General features: G+C 40.0%; 1 protein-coding gene across 16 annotated transcripts in view; it reads left to right on the top strand.

The window, feature by feature from the left end:
• Positions 1-27443, top strand: part of ARHGAP15 (Rho GTPase activating protein 15) — a 345294-nt gene that overhangs the window by 15612 nt on the left and 302239 nt on the right. For all 16 annotated transcript variants that reach the window (XM_064451021.1, XM_064451016.1, XM_064451019.1 and 13 more), the window contains one exon: positions 15653-15832. In XM_064451021.1, coding sequence (XP_064307091.1) covers positions 15668-15832 — 165 coding nt within the window. In that variant the 5' untranslated portion in view covers positions 15653-15667. The remainder of the gene's footprint in view (positions 1-15652; positions 15833-27443) is intronic.

The raw sequence follows: 27443 nt of genomic DNA, 5'->3' as shown, positions 1-27443 counted from the left end.
ATCGTAAGAAGCAACTTGTTTTTCTTTTGGAAATATGGGTCAGAGTTGAAAGATATCACACGTGGCTTGAAGCTCATTTTGAAATTGTGCATACTACTTGGAGACAGATTTTAGCATAGTGTTCTAAGATTACATTTCAAATTTTCTGTACTTTTTGGAGAAAAAAAGCGGTCCCTCCTGCATACACAAATCAGCACAGACAGGGAAACTGCATAAAAAGAACTTGTTCTCTTCCTGGGCTGTATTTGTAGTGGTTTTTATGTTACTGCTGCAGTGTTTTAGAGTCATTTGAAATGCATTTTCCACAGAGCTGTGAGATTTGGTGAAGTAGTTTGAATTCTCAGAGTTATTTTTCTTTATTTCCACCCTTCCCTGGAACTTACCTCTTTGTGTCCAAAGGAAATTCATTTAAAAGCAGCATCTCTTATTCACTTTACCTCTCAATCCATTTACATCTGTAACATACATTTGTTCATTTTCTTTTCCAAACAGAGTGAACAGCTGAAGCACACTCTGTATTTTAAAGCTCCTGTCGTACACTATTATCGAATTACAAAAAAACTTTGCCTTTTGGCAGTGTTTGTTGTAGAAAGTTCCTTTTGCTTTGATAGAAGAGATACCCTAGGTTGGAAGAGATACTCCATCTCCTTCCAACCAAGCGTCAGTGTGTGGCCCCCTCGCTAGTCCCTCTCACGGGTGCTGGGATTGCCAGGGCAGCAAAGGAGAGGTTTGTATCGGACGAAGGACCTTGGGCGTGTTCCTCCTCACCTGGAGCGAGGCAGGTAAAACAGTTACAGAGACACATTTCAGTTCTTCTCCTGGTGTTTGCGTGGCACAGCACCACAACCGCCGCTGTGGTGCTAGCTTAATTGAAACAGCTGTCCGCAGATCTGGTTTGGATTTCTCTGTACCTGGTCCCAGAAATTAGTACTTCTTTGCAGTGACAAGCTTCAGGCCAGGCACTAAAAAGTAGTGTCCTACACAGGTGGGATGGAGCGCCCGTCGTGATCTCTAGTGCTGCAGTGAGGATCGCTTTTGCTGCGTTGCTCGGAGACTTCAGCTTGGTTCTCTGCTAAGCAGTCCCATGGACTTTCAGCAGTGAGAAGTGCTGTATTATGGACTGTTTATACTGACTCACATGGGGCTTAGTGGGTTATAGGCAGCATCTTCTGAATTTTTTTGAGGCTCACAATATGCAATTCTGATACTTGCCTGTTTTTCTTGACTTTTGTTTTTAGATACCTGTGTGCTGTGTCAGCTCAATCAGTGTGAGCTGCTAACCATTTAATGAGTTGTTAAAGCCTGCACGCTGCTAAAAACTCTCTTGATGTTGGAAAAGTCTGTTATTGCTTAGGTGTGTTCTTAATTAGAAACCTGAAAGATGGCAGTTGTACAGAATGTATCTTAATCCTCTATATGTAGGTGTCATTTGTGCTGATCTCTTTTAAAGACAAAACAAAGCATCACACGAGCTCTAGCTGAAGTCTCTACATTTCACTTTTCTCCTAAGTAAGGCTTCCACATGGATGCATCAAACCTATTTTTCAGTGCTACGAAGACAGAAGCTGGTACTGGTGTGATACCACCTATATGAAGATGCTTTGATTGTTTTCCTGGTTTCATTAGTTGATGGCATTAGTCCTGAAGAAAACAGATGGGATAAAATTTTGGCCCAGCTTTTGACCATGTATCTTCCATGATAATTCCAGTGCCGTTCAGCGCACAACAGCAGATTTCTTTACCTGGTTACACAACCTGCACAAAACTGTCCCTTTTTCCATCCTGTGGTGGCTTCCAACAGCTTTTGTCAGCATCAAACTAATTGTTGTAATGTCCTTTTATTCTCAGAGTAGGCTGAAAGCCCTGCTGCCTTCAGCTTGCTCACAGCAGCGCACTTCCCTGGGTGTGCATTTGGGTACCCACGAGCTTGGTCTAGGTCAGGACGCATTGGTGTTACCTGCTTCTGGAACCTTCTCATAAGGCTGGTCTGCTTCAACCGGTGGTCTCAATGAATCTTAATTTCACTGACAACTCTGTTATCGACATGTGAAGGACAAAGGTGGTTGTCCTTTTGCTGTGCTGGATGTTAAGATTGTGCCTTCATCCACTCAGTGTGCCTCTCTCAGTCTTCCCTCCTTTGAGAAATACTATAAAAAGATTGTTTTGGAGACTCACTACAAAACAAACACTGCTAGCTCCTCATTTGCACAAGGACTTCCTCAGTGCGGTTCTATTTTGATTTTAAGAGTGAGACCTCTTATCATGGAGTCTGTGGAATCCCATCATCTTTATTACAACTTGAAGCACGTTGGGTTTGAAATTTCCAGGCTGGCTGAAATAGGAGCAAAAGAAATGGTGTTGGATTTTTTTTTTTTTTTTTTGTAAGAACGCTGCCTGAATGAGAAAAGCAGGCATTAATTTTCTGGGCATGGATATTTAGATGTTGCAAACTGACCATGGGGCAAATGTAACCCATGCTAGAGCTCAGTTTGTGGATGCAGCCAGGACACGCTGGAACAGATTTTCAGTGTATTATTGGCTCATGCTGAATTCACCTGGAAGTCTTGAGGTCTGGCGTGTGTAAGAGGGAGTCCTGTTTGCCAGAAATGAAGAACCCAAAATTCATACGTGCTTGAAAATCTTGGCCTTTTTCTCTTCATCGCTCTGTGTTTTCATTCACCTTACTTAGCGTGAGGAAGAACTGTTTTGGGAATTAAGTAGGAAAGATTCCATAGGGTTATTTAACAGATATTGCTGTTCTCCAAATTATCTTCTAAACTTCTGGGGGTATGTGCAAGTTATATCATAAAATACTAACTCAATGCACAGACACCTACTGAAGCATTTCTTCAATCAACTAACTAAGCAAGTTTGATATTGCTATGGTTAGTGGTTTAAGGCTGTTTAAGACACAATATAACACTTCCTGCTATTTGAGACTGACAGGTATTAATTCATTCACTTGTAGTTAATCCGGGTATTGTGGGTTTGTACTGTGGTTTTTCATGAATATTTCTTCCAAAGGCCGTGCCTGATATACTAAACAGGCACAGTCCTCAAACAAAAGAACTTAAAATGACTTCTGATTCCTTCTCCAAGACACCCATCAGTTTTCAGCACAACTGCAACGTGATAAGAGGAGAGAGGGAGAAAAGCAGGAAGAAAAACCAGAAGTGAATGTGGCTTAGAGCTGAAGAGAAGTGCTTTAAGTATGTGCTCGCTTGTTGTTCTTTCTTCTTTTCCTGCCACACCCTGGGCAAAGCCACCACTGTATTTGGTGCTGATCGGGTACCGAAGCGCCCATCTGAACCACATACTGAAGCTCCTCCTAGGCAAGGCATAGTGCTCAGCACCTGTACTTGTTTTTCTACTGCTCAGGATGTTACTAAACTCCCTTCCTTTGTGGGTGAGGAGGGAAATGACACAGAGATTTTGTGAAGACAGTTGAAGCTCTGGAGTTCTGTCTCCAAGAGAGTCACCTCCATGGCTGGTGGGTTCATCACCAGCCTGCTGGGTGTCAGGATGCTCTCGGCATTTCTGGGGTTTCTGCTGCAGCTGTGGTTCAGGTGACACCTGCTGCTGAGCCAGCCAGATATCTGCTTGGGACGGGGAAGCTGGAGGAACTGAGCAGTCCATGGTGGGGGAATGGACTCAATGCTGGCAGCGTGTCTCACTGGTTGGGGGGTCCTCAGCCCACATGTTGATGCTGGCCGGAGACAAACCTCCACACACATTGCAGGAGAGCCTGATGGTAACACCATGGGTGTCCACAGCAAACATCAACAGAAGCCTCCCTGGGCTCTCTCAGACAAAATGCATTTCTAGCTAATGTTTTTTCTACAAATGAATCAACATTTTCCAGTAAGAAGGTGTTACATCAGATTTTCCAACTGGCTGAGCTGCTCAGACATGTGCTGCCTTTTGTACTTTGGGCTGAGGCCTGATCTAGAAAGATTAATGTTTCTATTATCGGTAGTACATTGTGCGCTTCGTTACTTTATTAGCAAAAAAAACTTGAAGTATAATAACCAGTAGTAATGAGTAATCAAGTTCTTGTGCTGGCTTTTGGACTAGGAGGTGGCACTAATCCATCCACTCTTCTTGGAGTGGCAAAGGAGGCTGAAACAGCCCAAGTAAAAGCATTGCAGGTCCTCCTCATCCATTCATACCTAGGCCCTATTAGAGGCAAAGCATGCCCCAATCTTAGGAGACGCTTAGAGAAACTGGTCTCTTCCAACCATTCTTGAATTTCCTTTGGACAGTCTAGCACTGCCTCTGGATTCAGTAGTATGTAGTTGCATAGATCTGAGATGTTCAGAATTGCTGCACAGAGATTTTAATTGAAAAAATTATTTTCTAGTTTTAATTTTCATCTAAAGTTTGATGCTTTTTATAAAACCTTTCTTAGCGTGTGAGTGAAGATAGGGACTCTATTAAGATGTGGAGTAAAACCGCACGAAATAGAAGAATGAAAAAAGTTAAATGCAGAAATTTCTTACCAGGTTTGTATCATGCTTAAGGGTACAGATGTTTAGAGAATAGTGTTGAGGCACTGTAAGGACATTTTAACTCAGGTGCATAGGAGTTCAAGGGCTCACTTGGGCTGAGTGCAGCAATTTCAGCCAACGAGGGATTTGAGGGGTCCATCAGCTCTGCATGCTGCCACGCTACCTAATAAATCCACAGCCATGGGTAAACATGTAATACTCGTTAAGTATTTTTGCTCTTAACGATGTTGGGGGCAGATGAATGGCTGCCACTCTTCTCACCGTGGCTGTCGGTGTTTGCATGTGGATCTGGCACCATCGTGCTCCTGCTGTCATTGCTGCTGACTCTGCTCCACCATGTCTGGGGTGGGACTGGTGGTGCGGGTGCCTCAGGTCCCCTGGCCTGCAGAAAGCGTGCATACAAGGTTTCTGGAGTCACCTTGAACCACCTTAGTGAAATAAAGTTTTCGTTGGTCCCTCACAAAACAAGGTACATTTGCAGTAAAAATTTTAGATATAATTAACAGAGCCTGTGCTCCAACTCCTTGCATAATCGAAGAAATTATACTTTTGACACCACAATACCCTTGCGATTTCCCCTTGGCTGAAAGCAGACATCTTAGCTACACAATGTGATATCAGATACTATCACATAAAACAAATGCCTTTGTCTTCTCGCTGCTTTGCCGTGGTGTGCTGAAGAGCAGCATGGTGGGGCAGGCACACCTGCCGCCTTCTGCTCCGCGCTGCGCCATGGCAGAGGCGGCTGGTGAAGGAAGCAAACCTGGGGCCCCATGAAATGCAGAAGAGGGGCTTGCTTGATGCAAGCCACAAAGAATTTCCTCTTCTAGTTCCTTCTGTAGCTTAAAAGTTTTCTCCTAAAATGTTGGTGCCGGCTCTGCTGTGTTTCACAGCAGCTTCTCTTACAAGAGCAGCACCGGGAGCTCTGCAAAGGAAAGTGGAGATGGAGTGTGGGAACAGATTAAAAAGTGTCTGGAGCTTTTTTTTCCCCCCTCAGATGGGAAGTGGGAGCAGTGAGAAGAAGTAAGGGAGCAGCTGCAGGATCACAGCACAAAAACTGCTGCAGATATGTATGGAGGAAGATTGAGAGAGGGTAGGAGGGACTGTTTCATGTGCATAGCACGGGGGACCGAACAATATCTCGGGGACTGGGAGGGAGGGGGTCCTGCTGTCCAAGGGACAAGGCTCTTGTTGTAGACACTACTGAGGCAGGCAGTGTCAGAAACAGTTTTATTGTAAGTTTACTTTTAAATTTTTTAAAAAGTCTGAGTAGCTTTAAAGCCTTTCTTGTTCAATAATCTCAGTATCTCAGTTTGACAGACATGTCTTCTGTAGGATGATGGGTATAGGGAACTGCAAAATGGATTAAGACATGGCAAATATGCATTTAAACTACTAAGTTGAGGGACTTTGACTACTCTAAGAGGTTAAAACAACCACCACTGCTTCACCAAAGGCTTAGCAGAGCTCAAGGAGGCATTTGTCTAGTGAAGGGGATGCTGCTGCTGCAGGAACTACGGAGCAGGAGGCAAACTGAGGTGTGACTTACAGCTGCTCCAAGTGTTCAGTAGTGCATAACAGATTTAGAGGTAGAGTGGGATAAAAATTGTGTATAGTCAGTGGCAAACATGAGGTTCTTCCTCCACTGTGGGCCAACCAGTGGAGTATGTGCATGTACATGAACATGGTGCAGGCCACAGATGTACCGTAATGTCCTACTGAGTTGGTCTTGTGACAGCTTGTTTATATAGCCAGTGTCAAACTGAACCCAAAATTTCTGCTGGCAAAGCTGTGAAATTTATGACTTATAGAAATTTTGTTTCTTTGGCTCTTTGCAGCAAGCTTTCAGGCATTTAAAAAATATTTTTCTAATACACCAGTTTGTCTTGCAGTACTAACTCTTCCACTTCTCCAGAGAGTTTAGGCTGTTCCAAAATTACCATCACCACATGTCTAGTTCAGGTAAGCATGGAAAGTTTGGATGAATATCTGAATCTCTGTGAGGAGAAGTTCTGCAAAATTGAGCTGGAAGTATTTCAAGCAGTCTTACTTTGAAATTTCTGTCACTTCTGCTTCTGCTTGTATCTGTAAATACTGCAAGAATAACCTTTCCCATAGTATCTCATCACTTCAGATCTGGCAACATTAAAAGTAACAACACTTTTCTGAACATTTAGGCTATAGGAACAGATTTCTTTCAAGCACCGGAGAAAATTTGTGATTCTTATGTGATCTTCCTAGAGAAAACATTGGATTCTTTTTATTCAGAATTGGACAGCTTTAAACTAAAGTTACTGTGCGTCAAGCATCCTATGCAGGTGTCAAATAAGTTTAGAGGTGGTCAGTCTTACCTGTGGTGGTTGGAAAGCCATGGATCTAGTCTGTACTTGTTTGCAGTACCTAAACGTATAGCAGAAAGGAAGGAGGTGGAAGGAAATAATCTTTTCCTCACCTGATGGGTGAGAGCAAGTCAGGAGTAACCAAGCAGTACCACTCTGGGACCCTCTAGCACTTCTCAGGTCTTATTTGGTGTTAAATCAATTAAATGGTTATGAACTGTTATGGTGCTGGGAACTACTTGCTGTCATTGGTCTAATGACCGAGCCATACTCATTCCGCTATTCAGCATTGTAGGATGTGTTAGAAGTGTTACATATCGGATGAAATTAATAGTTTGGTTTTTTTAATACTGTGTATATATGACCAATATTCATCATTTGAAGGATTGTAGTCTAGCTTGCACAGCGTGGCAAATGGAGGCAGGTGTTGCAGATCAGATGCACTCCAGAAAGAAATGAAATGCGCTGCCAGCAGGAAGACCTAGAAGTAGCAATTTTTCCTAGGCATGTTCTTTTACATATTCAACTGAATTTCTACTATGGACGACTGTTCCCAGAACATATGCAGGCCAAACTGTACACAAAGTTCCACTTAGACTGAGATATTAAACTGACATAGGAGTGGTGAAAATAGACTCCATTATGCTATCCCATATGATATACTGGGACAGACGAAACAACTGTTACCTTTCCTGAGACCTTCACATGTAATATAATTAAGAAACGAAGTGATGCAAGAAGAGACGTCACCATATGCAGTCACTTGCTGACTTGAAAAAGCTCTTTTACCCTATTGCATGTGGTTTTGTTGTTTCCAGTAACATCTTAGTAATATTTCCTAGCAAGGTATTATTTGGGCAGGGAAGTCCTGTAGGTAGCAGGTCATGGAGGATTACAGGATTAGAGATGAGTCTGTAGTCATTATATTGGGATGTGAAGAGTTTGTCATTGTATCTGCATGACTTTGGCATAGTAACTGTGCCCCATTCTTTTCTTTTTCTGATTCTCAAGCCATTTCTATCCAGATAGGAAAGCATTTCCAGAGATAACACATCTCTGCCCTATAGGGTACAAGTAGCTTTTCCAGATCCATCTTTTTCTTTGACACCTGATCCTGCTATTTTTAATGGTCTACGTATAGCGGGGAACAGACCCTGGGGCTTTCAGCTATCATCTTCCACAAAATTTGACAATGACACCTTAGATCCCTGCTTAAATCCGCATTGATAGTTATTGCCAGTCTAGCACAGCTATTCAAATTTTCTGTCTTTGTGTCCAGTCCTTGAGACAAATAAAGCAAAAATCTGTAAAGATTAATATCATTAATAAATATTAATAAATATTAATATTAATAAATAAAGATTAATAACTGAAACTGTATATTTGGTGAAGATATTTTGCTGCCATCTGATAGGAAGTCAGACTCAATATCAGCCTTCTATTATTTTATTTTATCCTTTTAATTTTTTTTATTGTGCAAGGTGATATTACTAGTCAAAAAAATAGAAAACAACTTAGAGTCAACATTCATAGCAGTAAGGCACTCGTATTTTTAGTGCCGTGGTTAATGGGCAGGAAATCCCTAAAGCATCAAACTGTAACAGTCTGTAAGTTACTGTGTGGTGTAGACTTCACACTCATGCGGGCCTGTGATGTATTGTAAGTGGACAATCACATATTCCTGATATGTGTGGTAACTATTGGGAATGAGAAATTAAATATTGCATTTTAACACTTCAATTCTTAGGAACTCAGTCATCAAAACAACCTTAGAGCGTGTTCTCAGACCTAAAATCAAACAGCATAGTAACTGCTGTACAATAGTGCAGGTCTGTTCCCTCTTGCAATCTGTTATAAAGTGGGTTTCCATACCTGTCTCTGTAATCAATAACTGCTTTGGCTTTCCCCCTCAAGAGTGCTTTACGTTACTTTTGTATTGCTGTAACTCCATTAACCTCAGTGGGTTCACTGCGAACCTGCGATCAGGATCAGGCCTTTAAGACCTGTCTGCAACCGCAAGTCCTGCGTTGCGCAAACTAGGAAGAAATTATTTTAAAAGATAACACATTTTGTTCCTGCTGGTATTAAGCTGTGAGATTTCAATCATGAGATTTGTGGAGTTATTAACCAAAAGTTGTTGTAAAGTATAACCCTGTCTTGGTAGAAGAGAATAAACCAAAAAGGTTGAAATGGTCGTCATGTCAAGGATCAAGTTAAAACCTCAAAGATAAAAGATGCTGCAGCCTAAGAGCTGTTTAACAATGATGCTTGAAAATGCTTTGCTTGTATTGCACTACTGCCTAGGAAGTCTGCTGAGATTGGGGCCAAGTTGTGTCAAGAAGTTCGCCTTTCAGTGCGTCCTTCAGAGAGTCTGGATTATATACCTCAGAGCATAAATAAAATTGTGAGAAATGTACTGAACAGCATACTCCACATGTGGTAACAGAGTGATGCTGGGCAGTGAGATAATCCTACAAACAAAACAGAAAAGAAGTTTTACTCTTCTCTGACGATGGGAGGGGGGATGAGTAATTGTACATATGAACTAGAGTTGCCTGAAGAACTCTGGGCCATTTCTGCTCTTGTTTGCAAAAAGTCTTCAAATACTGGACTAGAAAAAAGTGACTACAAAGCCAGCCTTTAGACACGTGAGGTAAGATGACCTTTGTGATCCTTGCTCAGCGTGTTGTCCGTACTGAGAGACACCGCCCAAAGCCTACTATGGCTGCAACAGGTAAAATAATTAAAAGAGGATATGATAAGCAATGGTGGTGAGAATGGCTGTTGTAGGACTTGGGACATATCAACTAATTCACTGGTGTTTGCTGAGGATATTGTGAGTTTTGCTGATGAGGGAAACTGCTGCTGAGTTTAGGAGATGTAACATTTTACTGCAGGCTGGACTTGGCACAAAATTCCATCTTATTGTCTGTCTGATATACAAGGATAAAACTAGAGTAAAGACCCAGGTAATGGCGATGTAGTGTCATTTCCGATCTCCTGCTTTGACTAGAGATATGACTGATGGTTGGAATTAATGCTACTTCCTAAGTACAAATTATTCCAGGCTGGATGACTTCTTTCTGTAAAGGAAAAGGCGTAGGAATGTTACATCTGCTTTGTATTTTCATTACAATGGATTTCTCTGTTTTTCTAGTACTCAGATAAACTGGCTGCAGGACTCTTCTGGGCACCAGCCCAGGACACCATATCCCTCAGCAGCCTTTGCTGTTTGTGTCCGTGCCCCGGGCGCAGATGTGTGACGTGTTAGCTGTGAGAGCAGTGTGGTGGGGGTGGTTGGGAGAAAATAAAGACAGAGTAGAGTGCAGATAAGAATAATTGAAAAAGCTATGTGGTAGTTTACTTGTTATCCCTTCTCTTTACCTACAGTTTTTTCATCTGTCCCCCTTTATTTCCATCAGTTGTGTGTTGAAGCACTTACTGCCCCTGAGCTGTGCTTCACCAGAGATAACAAACAGTGTGGCAAAGGCTAAGAGCAAAACCCAACAACAGTAATAATTACGTAGGTGTATTGATTTTAAACACTTCTTTTGCAGACATAGCAATATGTTTTCTCCTTTACAAGAATGCTCTGACTCACCACATGTGTGGCAGTAGCTTGTTTTTTCGTATGTCAACTCTTACTTCCTCTTCCATTTTTATGGTTTTTCAGACTCACAGGTCTAGTGTAATGGTGAACCTAGTGTTGATTTTTATTCTTTTGTAATATTGTTGCACTAGGTTGCAGTGGATGCTCTTCATGTACAGCATGCTTTTCAGCAGAAGAATGGAATTAGTGAATGTAACAAGATGCACTGTAACTTTGCAGTGTTTTCACATTACGATGTTGAGCACTTTCATGTTCATTATGCTTCTGACGTGGTAACGGTAGATGTGTAATAAGGAGTGAAGTTGGAAATTAAAATCTTATTTTGATAAATACTGAAAATTATATACAATGTTTTTAATCTCATGATCTTGAAAAACAAATCCAACAAATTATATTAATCATGGATAATTTTTTTTTCCTTTCTTGGATAAAAGTATTTGTTACAACTATTATTTGGTGGAAGTTGCTGATGAATTAACATCTGCATTCTGTCTTTCACTGTACATATCGACAGGAAACATGGGCATAGGTCAAGCCAAAATTTAGAAATGCTGCTATCATCTTGTTTCCTGAAGAACTAATGCTTTGCTTTTCTTCGTAGAAGACCTATATACTAACTTTACCGATACTGTACCAAAACTTGTGAGATAAAGCTCTTGGGTAACACTGGCCAGTCCGCTCATTATATGATCCATTTCCGGACAAAGCAACTTGTCAAAATGGATTAATAACCTGATAAATACAATATGAAACTTCCTCTAGCTCCATGAGCTGCTGTAGGAAGGGAATGCTTACTGGCAGTCACTGTGAGACAGGAACCATAATTAAGCTACCATGGACATAAGAACAGCAGTGAGATGAACAATGCATTTTCTTAATTTTTGCAAAAAGCTAAAAAGTATATTTTCCCTGTTTTTTTTTTATGGAAATTATAAATAGCAAAAGGAAGGTTTTGGTTTGTTTTTCATTGGGAAGTTAACAATGTTACTTTGTTTCCTTTATCATCTTTCTCTTTTTGAAGGGAAAGGGCAGAAAAGTATTTTCGTGCATCAAAGGAAAATTAGAACTAATTTAAATATAGTCACTGTTATCAAACATCAAGATTTTGTGAAAACACTGTTTTTAAAAGAAATGTTATGAAAAATGTTCTTGAAAGTAGTTTTACCAAGACCCCGCACTTTGTGAGGAAGTCTGAGATCCAATCTCTGCATTTTGCTGTGTTATTCTTTCAGCCTGGGCCTGATTCTCAGAAATGGGGTAGCTTTTACTGTGTGTACAGATTTGGATCCGCAATAACCTTTCTATTTCTTACCTCTGTAATACTCATTACTTCCACACCACATGTTTGAAAGTCAACTGTACATTTAGAAATCAGGGTTTCAGGACATTAACCGTTGATCTGCCAGATATGTCAATTGTCACTTGACTATTAGGCACGCGCCTCACCACACCTGTAGTTGGTGTCTGGGCTCTGGCTTCAGTTCAGCTTGATTCACTGCAGGAGTGCTGTGCTACTTGCTGGAGCAGGCTTGTCTCCTCTCTGAGCATCCCAAACACATGGACCAATTCATGGGAATAGCAACTGCAAGTGTTGTCTCAATGAGGCTGATAATTTAATTAAAAGTATGAACCCTTCCTTCTCTCAGCGAGGGTTTTTCAGCTCCTGAGGTTATCTCCAAAAGTGGCTCTGTGTGTAGGACTGAACTGGTTTTGCTGTCCCAGCAGAAAAATGATTTTGTCCCTTCAGCTCAGTGCTATTTCTTGCCCCACGAGTAGGCTGATCTACCCACTTTCTAGAAATTAATGATCTCCTTTCTCACATCCAGTGTAATCTTTTTTCCCCTCACTCTATGAATCAGTTTTCCCTTCCTGTATCATCCACCCAACCTCACGTCAAGGATATTTCTTGTACTGTTACCGTTCCCTAACTTTTTCCCAACCTTATCCAACCTGCTGCTTCTGTTCCACAGTGCCTCTAATATGGTCCTTCCAAGAAGATTTTTTGGTGTGTTCCCCTGTCCCTCTTCTCTTAAGTGAATGCCTTAAAGTTATGCTACCGCTTTGCTCCAGGAACCCTATAAACAACAGGGAGAGGAGGTGGGGAAAGTCTGTCTTGGTTTAATGCCTTTCTCCAGCAAATCAACCGTAGGAGGTTTCAAAACTGAAATTTATATCCAGATGCTAACTATTTGCCAAAAGGCAAATTAGCTAATTATATAATGAACATGGAGTGCCTCACACGCAGTTGTACGGGGCTTGGCAGCTTTGCCTTCCAAAGTAAGTGAAATGAATTCCCCTGCAAAACCAGCCCAAATTTGGCCCTGATGTTGCTAATACCAGTTTGGAAGCATCAAATCATAAAAGCATCTGATAGGCTTCCTTTTCTATTTTCTGTTAATATTTGATATGTTTCCTGACTGTCTTCCCTTTTGTTAGTTTTTAAAAGTTACAAAAAAATAAAAAAAGAGCCGTGGAAGTACTACCAAATTTTTCTTGCAAATATGAATACGACACTGTTGCGTTTGTGGAGCTCATATTCAGGGTGCCATCTACTGGCATGCAGGGCCGATAACGCTCTCAGGAGTCTTAATGGCGTTTGGGCAGCAAAGGATTTCTACCTGGAAATCCTAAGGTTGCATCTTTTGTAACTTGTGCCTTTCCTTCATACTCTGCAACATCTCCTTCTTATTCAGCAGGATCTCACCATGCTCTACACTAAGACAAATAAAATCTGATGGAGGAAATTTTGAGGTTTGGGTTTTTTTCTCTTTTCTTTTATGGTAATTCCTGTAATTTTAGTGCCTCACAAAGTCTCTTTGTAATACTCTGATGTGTGTGAATTAGTTCCAGTTTGGGGGAAAATCAACTAAGGTTCAATGAGATCAGAATAAAATTTTTCAGAAGTTTTTGTACTTATCATTTACTGGCTGTGCTCCTACTTAAGAGCCAGGGCATGACTTTGTCATACTATTAAACTTTTTTCTAGCACATCATGTACTGACAACACCAGACAGAGACTACGTAATTAAAACTCATAATGCTCCCAAGAAGAGATCTGTCAGAGTTTTATAGGTGGAAGATTTCAGAAGAAAATCTGAGAGATGTGCTCCAGCCAAACATTGGATCGGTGACAGAGCCAGTGTTGCTCTCGTCTCTCGAGTCTGATCAGCTCTCCAGCCTGGAGCCTACTGAAAATCTGTTGAGAAGGAATTTTGGTTTGATACCAACATGAAATACAAAGTGGTTTGACTTTCCAAGCTTAGAAGGAGGAAAAAATCATTTCCTGCTTAGCGCTGCTGCAGACCTTACTGCCAAAACGGCAAAGTGGCCCTGTGACATGGGTTTGAGTGGTGACTGCTCCAACGGGTGGTGAGAAGTGTCTCAAAGAGGAAGAACACACAGTGCCGTCTCCTAAAGGTCCATGGGAAGAGTCTTCCCCAGTGTCATATACCAGCTCTGCAGCATAAATAGACATGCATACTCCTGAGTAGGGGGAAGCATATTTAGCCATTTTTTTCTCCTCTGTTTCTGTGGTTCAACTTCTATAGAGATCCTTGAGTAACTAATTTAATGCAGGGAACAGTCAACAAGCATAAGCTTTGCTGTTGCTTTTACTAAAGTTAGCATTTCTATCATGGCACAGTAATGGCTAATATTGAAGCACTTTCTTCTCATTTGTCTCTGTAAGAGTGCTGTGGTTCCTCACTTTTACATATCTCTGGCTGCTTAATTTTAAATCCCCCTGAAGATATTAAAAAGCCACCCAGACATGGTTGTTGGCAACCACCTCTAGGTGGTGTCGGACCAAATGACCTCCACAGGTCTCTTCCAACCTCAGCTGTTCTGTGACCGCATGGCCTCTCATTATTGTCCTCTACATGTAAGGCAGTTTCCTGTAAGGAATAGATTTATCAGGTCCAGGAGAAGACGAAGTTATGAGAGCTGTGTCCTTCCACCAGCACAATGCTGTGGTCCTGCCAAAAGACATGCAGTAGCACTCCTCATCTCCCTCTCGCACTTCTACAACGGTACCGTATCTTCTTCTGCCCTGATGCCTGCACAGAAATGGAATTTCTTGAAATCAGGGAATTTCATCTTTTAGAGTCTTCAGAGGCTGGGGACATATTGCTAGGAAAAGCTGTGCTTTTCAAACCCATTTGGAAAATGCTGATTTTCAACAGTTTGTATTATAACTGCACTTAAATGGATTTCCATTTCCCTGGCTCTATAGTAGGGAAACCAGCAATTCCAGCTTATATAGTATCTCTTCCTTACACGTTTTCTCATATGGTTACATAGCAATATAAATAGCAAGTTTTCTTGTGACTCTTACCATGTTACTTCACCCACAATTTACATATAGTTGTGCCAGGGTGATCTGGTGGGGAGGAAAACAGAGCAAGTGTTGTACGTCACTGTCCTGATGTTTTGTACAGGAAATCTAAAGCAATTCCTGTTGATGGAAAATGTTTTTGGGATTTTGAATAGCTAGAACAGTTTGTCGAGTTGCACTGTTGCTGAGTCAGGAGGTTGAACAGTGGCACTGGTAGAGAAGGCAATCATTTGGTACAAGTTCTCCCCAGACCCTCTGAGGGCTGGAGAACTGATGTGCTCAGCCATTTCTTCATTTTGAAATTTTAAAAATGAACGGAGAAACAAAAATCTCACCTGTGCTGCAGGCAGAACTGTAAAAATTAAGGGAAATTTTATTAGATCTGGGTTTGAATCTAGGACACTAACAGGGTTGCAGCCTGGTCTTGTAATGCACTTGTAACAAGCATGTATTGAACTGCGGAGGTAAGATATGTTAATTGGCTTCATAGCATGTCGTCTTCCTTTGCAAGATTTACAATGTGTAGTGTGAGCGGGGCCAAAGACAAAGTGTAGTGGCTGCCAGCTGGACGTGACAAAGGCTTGCAGAGAGATTACACCATAGAGGAGAATGGCTTTTGAGATAAGGATAATCTTTTACATAAACTAACTCTTCCAAGGCAGTTTGGATGGGTGAGTGATAAGGACATTAATAAAACTACAGGCTGACACAGCTGATAGTTATCCTGGTGTTCAAAGATGATCAAGATCTTGCCAGCAAGATAACTCAGCTTCTTCTCCCGACTACAGTGACTTATAACTGGCATTGATACATTTTTGTATGACGTGTCCCTAGATTAATGCTGTTATTTTATGTTCTTCAGGTCAACCCGGTAACCATGGAAAGGTCTACAACTTCTGATACAGCCTCTGAAAAGCCTAATCCTTCCCACCACAGTACGGGGGCTGTGCAAATGAGGATCAAAAATGCCAACACTCACCACGATAGACTGAGCCAAAGCAAATCTATGATTCTTTCTGAGAACGTGAAAGTCACTGAGCCTGTAAGTAAAATATGACGAATATATTCTGAGTCTTCCAATTTTTCAAAAACCACAGAATTATCTTAAGTGTGGTTAAGATACTGATTTCATGATCATCCTCTGCAAGGAGGGATTTAGTGGTGCTAATTCATTTTTATTGGTATGGCTAGGCATGGGAATAACAATTTTCCTTCACTGAAAGACCAAATTCGGCTTTGGTGGCCAGGATCATAGCATCTACTCAGCATTTCAACTTTCAAGTGTTACAGTACTTAAATACGGCTCCTGTAGAGAATGGTACTTACAGTATCAGATCTATGCCACAATTTCTCAAAAGGCAAACCCTAAAATCAGAGAAATGTAAAGACACAGAAATTACAACTTGGTAAATAAAGGACCACTTCATCAGTAACAAAAATAAGTCTTGCTGTAAGAATGAACGAACTGTAAGAACCAGACACTGAAGTCCTCTTATTATTTTAATAGTTGACAGAGTTGAAAGAGTTGAGTCATTTCTTATCCATTACCTTTTTTTTTTTTTTAAAAAAAATTAAATAGTGAGGAACTCTATTGCCAGTTGTGTCCCTGCCCCTGTACTCCTTCTGAGCTACTAAACAAACTGATTGGTATGAGTCTCCCCTGGTTAATTTTCTTCCATAATGGTGGCAACTTGCAGCTGAGGCCATATGATGTTACAAAATTATTTATGCAATGTTAGCCACTTTTTGGACTCCAGATCCATTTTGTTCTCAGAGAATGCAAATGAGGGAGAAAACTCTGCTGGCTGGGGACAGAGTCCCAGGTCGCAGTCACTTCTCGCAACCATGCCAGCCATTAATTTTTTGTTGTGTTGATGTAATGGATTCCTATGAAATATTCAGCTTTCTAACAAAGTTATTAAATGGAGGAAGCCTACAATAACAGCTGTATCTTCTTCCCTTTTTACTTCAAGTTTGAACTCAAAAGCCAGACTTATTTAGAGATATATTATTTTAATAATTAATCTCTTTGGTATAGCTTAACTCATTTCACCTTGATTTCTGGAAATGAAAATATATCTAGATATTAGCAGCTGATAAGGCACTCATTTACCTTCCATTTAAACAATGTTGTTCACCTCAGACACACCGTACATGTTTTGTCCTTTTTATCTGAGGTGAACTGTTCCTCCATTACAAACCTGGAACGATGCTTACAGTAATTTACTGGAATACTATAATGTATTATCAGGAAGAACTGTACCTTTGAAAAAGTTTAAAAGTTAAGTATATTTAATGATGCCTAACATATTTTATTGGCTGTGTTTAACAAAAGGCACTAGGCTGCAGTTGTTTTTGACAAGCATGAAAACATCACAGCATGAGACTGCAAAAGGAATTATGTAGAGAAATTACAAGTGATCCATCTCTCAATGAATTATCCACCTCAATAGCCTGCAGAACTCAGCTACCAATTAACACCTACTTTATTACATGTTGGGATGTACTTAATAACTTTCATGTGTTTATGCACTATTACCTTGACTGATGCCTCTTGTACAATTAGGCATAATTGGCATATCAATATGCAAAAGTTAAAAGGATTAACCCTCTTAAAACTAATGAGCATTTCTGTATCCAGCTGCTAAATGAGACAAAATTAGCATTTTTCACTTTTGGGCAGGATTTTATCATGCAGTTTCTCATTGTTGATATTACCTTGTTACATAACTTTAGTTTTGGGGATAGTATGCTGGACTGTTAGAGAGCAAGGGCTCTAAAAAGTTAAATTAGACATAAATATTCACTGCCGCATTCCAATAACCATAGCAGGTACAATATATGTTCATTGGCTGAGAGCTGAAAAGTTGCTTTGTGTTACATTTGTTTAGTAGCTAATTATATAAAAGCGGAATTTTACCGAGTATATGTCATTTTACCAAGCAAACTTGGCTCCAACATAATAGATTGAAAGCTTGCCATGCTACTAATTTCCTTTCTATTTCAATTCTTTTCATCTCTTTTTGCCATGCAGAATTTTCTGACTAGATATTGACAGACTGAAAGTGTTTTGGTGTATTTACTTAAATAAGCCTCTTAAAGTTGTTTGCTAATGCCCAAACTGAAAGGATCCAAACATTTTCAAAATGTGCTTTAAATTCAAGTGAAAAGAGCTGAGAAATATCAATCGCATGTATCAATTGCATGCTGACATGTCTGAATCTGTGACTTGTGAAGGATTTGGAGGAAAGTGATGGAGGAGAGTAGTCTCTGATGGTCTGCGTGTCTTGAAAAAGCAAGGTCCAACTGATATACACACGCGTATGTATACTTGTGTATATGTATACATTTAGTAATCCTGTTTTAAAATTCGTGATGCTTTTTTCCAGTGCGCTTATATATACAATCTTCACTTTTGTCTTTAAAGGCACACACGTCCCTGCATAAAGATACGTATTACCAGTATGTTCAGCAAAGCTAATGATCTTTTACTAGAAGATAAAAAGGATTTTTCCTGATTTTCTGTTTGGAAATTTTCTGTTTTGAACAGCCTGCCTCTGTTTAGGTGGTGGATGTAATCTATCAGGTATCCACTGATTTTGCTTATTTTCTATTTTACATTGACTGAATAGTTTTGTCCTAGCATCAGAGAGATTTTTCTTTTTAAAAACTAGAAATAGCTGAATAAGGGACTCCATATTACTCTTTCGTCACCCATATTCAGTGTGTGCACTATACTCTATGTTCTATTAATAAACGGGTTAAATCCTCTTTACCCAACTTATGCAAAACCTACTGACTTCACTGGATTAAGGCAATCAGCGTTTGGCACATTTCGAACAATGAATAGAAATATATATTTCTAAAACATAGTTGGGAAAAAAAAATTAACACTCTGGACAATAAAGGGTAAAATCCAGGCACAAAACTAGAAAGATCACCGGTGATTTATCGAGAAGAAAATACATCATTTTCTCTAAGGGATTTGTTGTATTCTCAAGCATTTGCTGTGATGCTTGTAAGCACACCTGGGGCTATACTTTTGAAGGTGGACGGATTATTTTCTATAGTGTGACAAAGAAGGGTATGCATCGTACGTCAGTAGGGCCATATGCACTTGTGCATTTTATAGTAGTAAAGATGCAAATGTGGAATGCATAAGCTAGCTGATGCAAAGGCTGAAAGTAGATTCTTGGGGGTTTACGGTCTTTATTTTGATGGAAATGCTCGAGCTTTTTGTAAAGGTTGAAATTGATATTAATGTAGAGTTTAAAGAGCACAAATCACAAAGCTGGACACAGACTGTGGTAAGCAAGGGCTCTTTCTGTGCTTCATGCCAGTATCTGAACTAGCAATGTAAATGAATATTTGCTATTTTCATCCGTTAAACCCCAGGGAAGCGCATTTTGCTTCATTCAGAACAACTTCAGACAATGAAATGTCATTTTTTATTGGTGTCTATATTGAGAATTAGAACCTATTTAGACATTCCAAAATGTTAATGTATTAGAGCTTTTTCTGATTAGGTGAAACAAACTTCTAGGTTTATTTATCTCTCTAATACATTATCAGGGAAACGGGAAGCAATCTTCTTTTGTTTCTTACTCTTGTGATCATAGAACACTTGCCAAAGTTATGGCTAGCCAAAAAGACAGAAATAAAATTGCTAAAAATATAAGCCTTCTGTTTCGCAGAGTTTTTGAGCCATATTTTGAAATTGCAGGGTTTGTACATGTTTACTTCAAATCAAGCTTATAGTCAAGTTTGAGGCTTTGTTTGTATAGATTGTCCTGAAGTAGATCCTGATATTTAATTAAAATGACACTAAATCACATTGAATTGATAAGACTTGGCATCTCAAACAAAGGTAATTGCCCGTATTGGTTTTGTACAAAAATAGAGCTGCTTGGAAAATGTGCAGCCAACACAGACTGTCAACTCCATTTATAGATCAATATGTGAAAACCATTGATCAGGCAGGCATGTGTAACAGTAACACTTTGCATTTATTTGTTGTTTTTATACCATGTTAAGGCTTACAGGATTATCGGCTTCCAAAATATTTTGACTTCCTCATAAATATGTTATCTGTTTAATGTTAATTACAAGACAGGCTCCAGCCCTCTTCTAGAGAATTTTCAGTTTCATTTCTATGGGTAGTTTTAGCTGAAAATGGATTATTTCAATCTCTGAGAGATCATCAGAGCTTCTTTTATACTACAGTTTATTTAGGGAAAGTTTTTGAGGATTCTTTTTTTTTTTTTTTCTCAGTTTGCTTTTTTCCCCAGAGGGAAAAACAAACCTTGACAAAATATTTCTAAAAGCAGAAAACCTTCTCCTGTCATAGTTGTGTACATTTGAGGTGGAAAAGGAAAAATATTCTCTTTATTGTGTTCTAATAGTGACTGCCCAGGCTTTATTCTCTGCAAATTTTATTATCGTACACTAGTCCATTACAGATGCATCTACTTTCCTCGCTGTAAGGAAATAGCTGTGTACCCTGCAAGGTGTTACACAAACCATACAATAGTATTGGGAGAGACGTAGAAAAATATATGAGCTTCCCATGATAAGTGCGCGAATTGTTAATAAATGCAAGCTTACACCTTGCTCCCCCCAAATATTTCAGAGTAGGTATGAAAACAGTGACTACATAAACACGGTCCGGTTTTACTTCATGAACATGAATATTGTAAGGAAAAAAAAAAAATCTGTTCAGTACCATTAGTCGTTCTCCTTTCTAGTGCAGGAAAATGAGAAATGAAGTGTGTCATATGTCCCCTTACTGTAATCAAACTGGTTTTGTGCTTTCAAAACCTAGATCCGCTCTCTGGTGTGTGTCATGCTTGCAGACCGACTCGTTCGGCCCTTGACTCCAGTTTTTCAGCCATTTCGTACGCGTGTCCCTTGGTCCCCACTTGAGGAGCTGCTCCAGCTCCGGGGCAGAGGCCCTCAGCCTCCGCTGGGCACCGCTCCCAGATGCACCCCGACGTGCTCACGTCTCTCCTACATACCATAAACTCCTTTGACGTGGGGGCTGAAGGTAGAATATTAACGCATTAGAATATTTTAGGGTCCAGTTTACCTTCAATAAGCAGTTTTTCTCAATGGAGCAATGCAAGTTTCCTCCCAACCCTTTCTCAGGATCAACATTTAGCGTGCAGGTGTTTTTTTCAGCTTCAAAATGAGCCTGTTGTTTTTCTGAATACTTTTATTTCCTTTTATTCTTATATATGCCCTGTGAGAAGGGCAGAATACGCAGAATAATGTATATTTGCATTATAGCACTTCAACTGAAATAATCTTGGCTAGAAAGGAAGAAGTTAATTTTATTGTTAACCTCCCCATTTCTTTCTCCACCAGACATTTTCACTGTACCGTTTCAGCTGCGTAGCTTGATAGGCAGCATCATAATGAGATCATAGAAAAAAGAAATAACCAGCACCTATTTCTTCTTAAAAGCAAGGATAAATTCATTTCAGCTCTATTAAGGAAGTGGTGAGTGTAACTGGTTTGGCTCCCTTGTTAAACCAAACTGAAGTTCAGACAAGATATTATATGAGTCGGAATTGCTGATTTTGACTTTTACTCAGTGTGACAGAAGGGTAGAAAAAAGGTTCAAAAACCTCCAGGTTTTTTTTTTCTGGTTTTTTTTTTTTTTTTTTTGCAATCTTACATTATCTCATGCTGTGAAAATCTTTACTCTATTTACCAAGCACAAATTAGTCTTGCCAAAGGTTCTGAAAGTTTGCTACTTCAGCTTAGATCCTAAAACTTCAAAGAGAGATTCAACTCTACAAATTAGCGTATGTGCTCTGCCATGGCTATTTTAACTGGAACTTAACTAAATTCGTTTATAATTTAGTACTGATTGAATGCTGCCATAAATGTACACGGGATACATTTTTTAAAGTTAGTCCTCTGATTACTAATTTGAATAAAAAACTCTAACCTTGTTAGCATCTGGACTTATTTCCATAATAACAACCCCTTCAGAACCTACAAAGTAATGAATAATTGACAACAAATGAAATGTTTTGATAGTTGTCGGCACAAAGCATGTTTAATGTTTTGTGTTGCTTCCTAGCTAATTATGTAGATGACACATTTGTCAGACCTTGACTGCCATTAGAAACGTGTTTCCAGAGGGGAGAAAAACAGGCTATTCATAGAGTAATTAACTAGAATGCTCAATGACCTGTGAGAGATTCAAATGGCTGCCAGTTCAGACATTGTTTTGTTACAGAAGCAGAGGGGTAATTAAAATTCCAAATTACAGTGCTATGATGAAGCATTTGTTTGTTGACAGTATACTCTTACTCTAGTTTGTTAATTCTTTTTTAAATTGCTTCTAATCCATTTTATAGCTTTAGGAGTTCCGTCTTTGAATTTACTGACAACTAATATTATGGTAAATTGTTCTTCGGCGGAGTACCGCGGGCTTGGCAGTTTCATGGGAGCACAAGGTGGGTGGGATAGAATTGCTGTTCTTTCCCTAAACTGACATACCATGTGCTGTCATCGAGACGCGGCTAACGCGGCACATCTTGTGAAATGATATGTTCATAATTCTGCGTTAGGGAAGATGTCTAGTTAGGGGAGGAAATGGTTCAGATAAAGTAATAATAATCAAACAAATTGAGGAAGGTGTCCTGAAACGTTAGAGGAAAAGCCCTGACACGGCTGGGGTGAGGATGACCGTGGGTTAGGCAAGCGCTTTGGGAAGCCGAGGTCTGCTCCGTAACGGAGAATTGGAGGACAGTCGTCTGTGTGAAGAAACCAAGCACAAAATACGGAGAATGGGGTATTTCATAAGACTGGAATGTATCTTTGCCAACGCCCTTTGAGGCAGTAATGGACGTGACAGGCTAAGACGTCTTTTCCCGTATAAATGCGGACTCTTTGCAAGTCCAAAGTGTTAAAGTTCTCTAAACAATGTATTAAATGCAAGCCCGGGTGAAATATTTATTTACTTTGCCAAAAGTGAGAATATGGTTTTGTTAAAGAGATCTGACAGAAGTAACATGGTGTTTGATGCAGGAGAGCTGACAGCGGCATGGAGTGAGCGCTGATTATCCTGAAGACACTGTCAGCTAGGATTGATTTCCACTTTCTCCGTTTATGTAACGGTTCCTGTAATACAGCTGACCCCAAATCACGTTACCTTGTCATTTCTCTGCATGGATCAAGAAGGGATGAGCTGAAAATAGCTAGGCACTGACCTTGAACTTGCCAGAAAAGTGAGAAGTGACAGTGGGGGATTTTCAGCGTGCGGTCCCCGCACAAAGGCGCGGGCGGCTGCTCTGCAGTTGCGGCAGCACAAGGGGGCAGAGCAGCACTAGAGATTACAGGTGAAGCAGCTGATGCTACCGAAGCACAAGTCTACACCAAATGGCTTGGCTTTTTTTTTTTTAATTTCTCCTTCCAACTCCCCCCCCCCCCTTCAAAAATTGGGGAGATGTTAGCTAGAGGAGCTGCTGACTCCAAAACGTTGATAGTCCCATCATCCGTCGCTTGAAAATACGATTATTTGAAGTGATGCTTAATATTGAAATACCTTCCTAACTGAATGCATTGCTAGGAAGTTTTGCATCCTCTCTATGAATATCTCCCCGTCGTTTTCCTAGCATCTAGTGAAAGAATGAAACATTTGCATTATCGTTAATAGAGTTGTCTACAATTTGGGGGATATTTGACAAGATCAATGCATTCCTCAAAGCCTGAAAAGCCCTCTGAGTTTCATAGAAAGCAGGGTGTAAATATTTTAAAAATATTTTTAAGCTTATAGGACAAACTAAAAATGAGTAAAAAAATTACAGAGGTGGTTTTTTTTCTCCGTCAGTTGTGGCATTTCTCTCCGTTGTAATATATATATATCTTGAGGGGAAAAAAAAAAGAAACCTGGGCTGTGAAAATACTATTTACCATCTAAACCCCATGCTCCACTTCTTTTGTTTCATATTTTCTTTTCATCTGTGCTTGCCTCTTAACAGCCCTTTTTGTCTCTGATGCTGGCAGTAACTGTGGAGACATGAGATGCCAGTGCTGGCTCTTCTCAAGGACCTGGCGCTTTGGGGTGTCACCACACGGTGCGGGAGCTTGGGGCAGGACCAGGAACCCTGTGCTCACCCTGTAAGCTGCCTGGCCAGACTTCCCACCTAAATTTGGTGGCACCAGGGTGTGTGTGCCTGCTGGAAAGGCGATGATGGGCAGTTCAGCCCAGACCTTGCTCTTCCGCCTAGCCAGATGAGGATTCCCTTAAAACATGATCCTTTCCCTCAAGGGAATATCAGATTCTGTTCCTGCAGTGCAGGGTGGTTTGACTGCTCTTCCCTTTGATCTAAGGCTACCTACTGTTCACTTGCATTATCAGGTATCTTTGGAATAGGAAAATATTATTGCATTTTTTTTTTCCCTGTCAATGAATCCCTTTTTTTCTTCACGACACTTACAGAAGTAAACTGTGGCTTCCCAAACTGGTAGAAAAGCAGGTAAAGAAATATTCAGAAAGTATCTTCTAGGGTAGTGTTAGTAGTTCTTCAGTACACACAGGGAAAAGCAAGGGGTAAATATGTGTTTCTTCTTTCACAATTATTGGTTTTATTGTAATCTATGGAATACTAGTAGAAACTCATGGTAATATCAGTTTTTGGCCACATCACACAGGATGTGACACCTTGCTTAAGAGCAGGGTACAGGTGCAGGCTGAGGCTACCATGTCTTAGTGGTACTCGGTGACTGGGTAACCAACACGAATTTAGAAGCAAAAAGGAAAAAAAGAGCTCTCCCTTTCATTTTCTATTAAAAAATGTGCAGAAGTGATGGATTTGATGTTAAATGAGGTGAACTGTAACAGCTCCAAATGTTTATCTCCTTTGTCTTAGCTTGTTCAAAACCAAAGGACAACCACGGGGTTGAATGAAGTGCTTGTAGCTCAAAACTTGCTTGTTCCAGAACTCTGCAAAAATGAAGCCTTTGAGCTGTCCCGCTAAGGAAAGTAAGCAGACTAAGAAAAACTAGACGTGAGGTTTTAACTAAACAGAACCCCCTGAATAGTATTATTTTCTGTAATTTAACATCTCGTTCAAATTGAAACGATCCCAGTTCTGTTGTATCATTTTCATTATTTCATAGTCCATTCCACGCATCCTTGGGGGGTTTTTTTGCTAGCAGGAAAAACTTATGTCCTGCATCTGTTCTGAATGTGCTTCTCAGGTTTCTATATTTTCTGCTATTTTATCCTGTATCCTGCACTCAAATATATGATGTTAATGACACTGAGATTATTACCCTGATGCTAAATATCCCAATGCACTATAAAGCTACACCTCTTTGCTTCAGGAGTGAGACAGCAACATGCCATGATGTTAGAGAGATAATATTTTATATATATATAATATTTCAGTTGGCTTCCATGACAGTGTTCTGTCACATTTACTTATTGCAACCAAGCGGTGAAGGAGCTGGACTAGAATTTGCCATGTTTCCCCTGGTTCCAGCTTGGACATTGGCCTGCCAGGAGATTTTGAGTCCTTTCTTCTGTTTCTCTGCCTGTAGAATGGGACCGAGGACGATGCATATCTCCCTTGCACACATTACATGGTCTGCCTCAGAGCTGGGTTGACTGTTATGTTTCAATCATGCTCATTACGTAGATAATTCTACTCTCATCGTATTAACTCTATTAATTGAAATAGAATTATTCCACAATTATGTTAGTGTAACTGAGAGGTGAATTTGGCCCCAGGTCCTGTACATTTTCCTTATCTATATTCTCTGTGCTTAACTGTGTCACTATTTTTCATAAAAAATCTTGTTTTGTCTTCATCATTAATCAGTTCTGTTCCCCTGACTCTACACCCATGTGCTTTTTAGCAGCATTAGGTTTCTCTAAGGGCTTCCACGTTTTATAGCACATATTTCAAAAAGTGCACTTAAAACTATTGTTTAAGAGCCTCTTTGGCAATATGTGTCAGTGCACACCGTGACAAGGAACATAAGCTGTGGAATTTTATTCCTCTTATGCTATCTTTATTAAGTACTGTGTTACAGCTGAATTGTGGCATCTAACACGTTTCCTTTCAAAATGCCATAAGATTTGAAAGATGTAGGTACTGAAACTGAGATGATATCGAACTTCCCATAGCTAGTCTTGGGCACCTGTCCTGCATAGTTTCCCACAGGGGAAAAGTAAGCTCCATTTCTTTAAATTTCCAATGAGAAGGGACATGTGTCTCCTTGCATTGAGTTACATTATATCACATCATGTGACACAAAATGACCCAATGCAACATGACAGGAGAGGTAAAAAACTAAGGTTTTTTTTCTGTTTGTTTGTTTTATTACTGCAGTGAAATAATTGCAGTACTGATGCAATGAAATGGGGATCAAATTATTTTGTGCATGCCCTAAATACATGTGCTGCTGCACAATATATGGACATGCTTACTAAATGTTGTTTAATGCACTGAGAAGAGGCTTTAAAACAGACAGTAGAGTGTCCTTGTTAGGCAACATGCCTATTCTTAGACAAATAGTTGACAGCAGCATTCTCCTGCCCTAAATCAGATCAAATTCCCTTTGAAGTCAGCTTTTTTTTTCTTGCGGGAGCAATAAGTACAGGATCCGATCCAGTCATGTTAACATGGTAATATTTTATTTTCTGTTTGATTTCTTGTTGGGTGAGGTTCATAGCTTAATGGAAATAGGCCTTGATGATCTGTGATTTTGCGTTTATCGCTGTGCAGGCATACATACACTGTGATTCACAGCCATGGCAAGACCGGAATTCAAACCTTCCCCTTCAAAGGGCCCAGGATCCTACCCCTGAGAGAAAGAAGGAGCTTGTGTGTTCAGAACACAGACTGTAGGAAAACAAATTATTTGTATTTCAGAGACCAATGCTACTATTTTGTATTTGTTACTTTAGGACAGTACTGAATACGCCTAAACTTTACAAACAGTTATGCCTTTCTTTTCATGACTATTGACTAACTGAGCTGCCACATATTCTGACAGTTACAGTAAAAAGTTGTGTTTAAGAGTACAGCCAAAACCCAAATAAAGCAAAAACATGTTATCCTTCCTAGTCTCTAAATCTTCCCCCAGTTTTGGAATCAAATTTGGAAGACTGTGAAATACCCTATCCCATTTTTCCCGTACTTCCCCCACCTCCCAGAGCTCTGCAAGAAAGATTGTTTTCCCAGATATTTCATCCATGGCCAGAACTGGAAGTACTGCAGCTGTGATGAGTGAATCTGTTCTCATGACATCTCTAGCCCCAAGGCAGGTAGAAAACCCAGACGAGCATCCAAACTTTTGTGTGTTTATTTGGACCAAACATGGGTTTTGGACCAAATGAGCTTCACATCAGCAGTTCTGTCATCCTTAAGAGCTCATTCTTCTTGATTGTGGTCCTGAAGTCAGGCTTTTACTTTATAACCTCATTACACAAAGAACCCCTGTGTTTAAAAATTAAAGTGCCAGGTGCCAACTCTTTTCAGTAGTTGGCTACTTCAACTTTGAGCTTTCCATTTTTTATCAGCAAATGATAAACTGAAAATTCAGTGTTCCCAGTTTAGATCTTTCTCAAAATTAAAGTGTAAATCTAAAGTAGCCACCTGTAAGCACTAAAACCTGAAGATATTTGGACA

Source organism: Phalacrocorax carbo, chromosome 5 (genome assembly GCF_963921805.1).
Source record: "Phalacrocorax carbo chromosome 5, bPhaCar2.1, whole genome shotgun sequence".
NCBI classification, from domain to species: Eukaryota; Metazoa; Chordata; class Aves; order Suliformes; family Phalacrocoracidae; genus Phalacrocorax; species Phalacrocorax carbo.
Note: the sequence above shows the minus strand (reverse complement) of the source record. Positions and strands in the feature narration are given on the sequence as shown.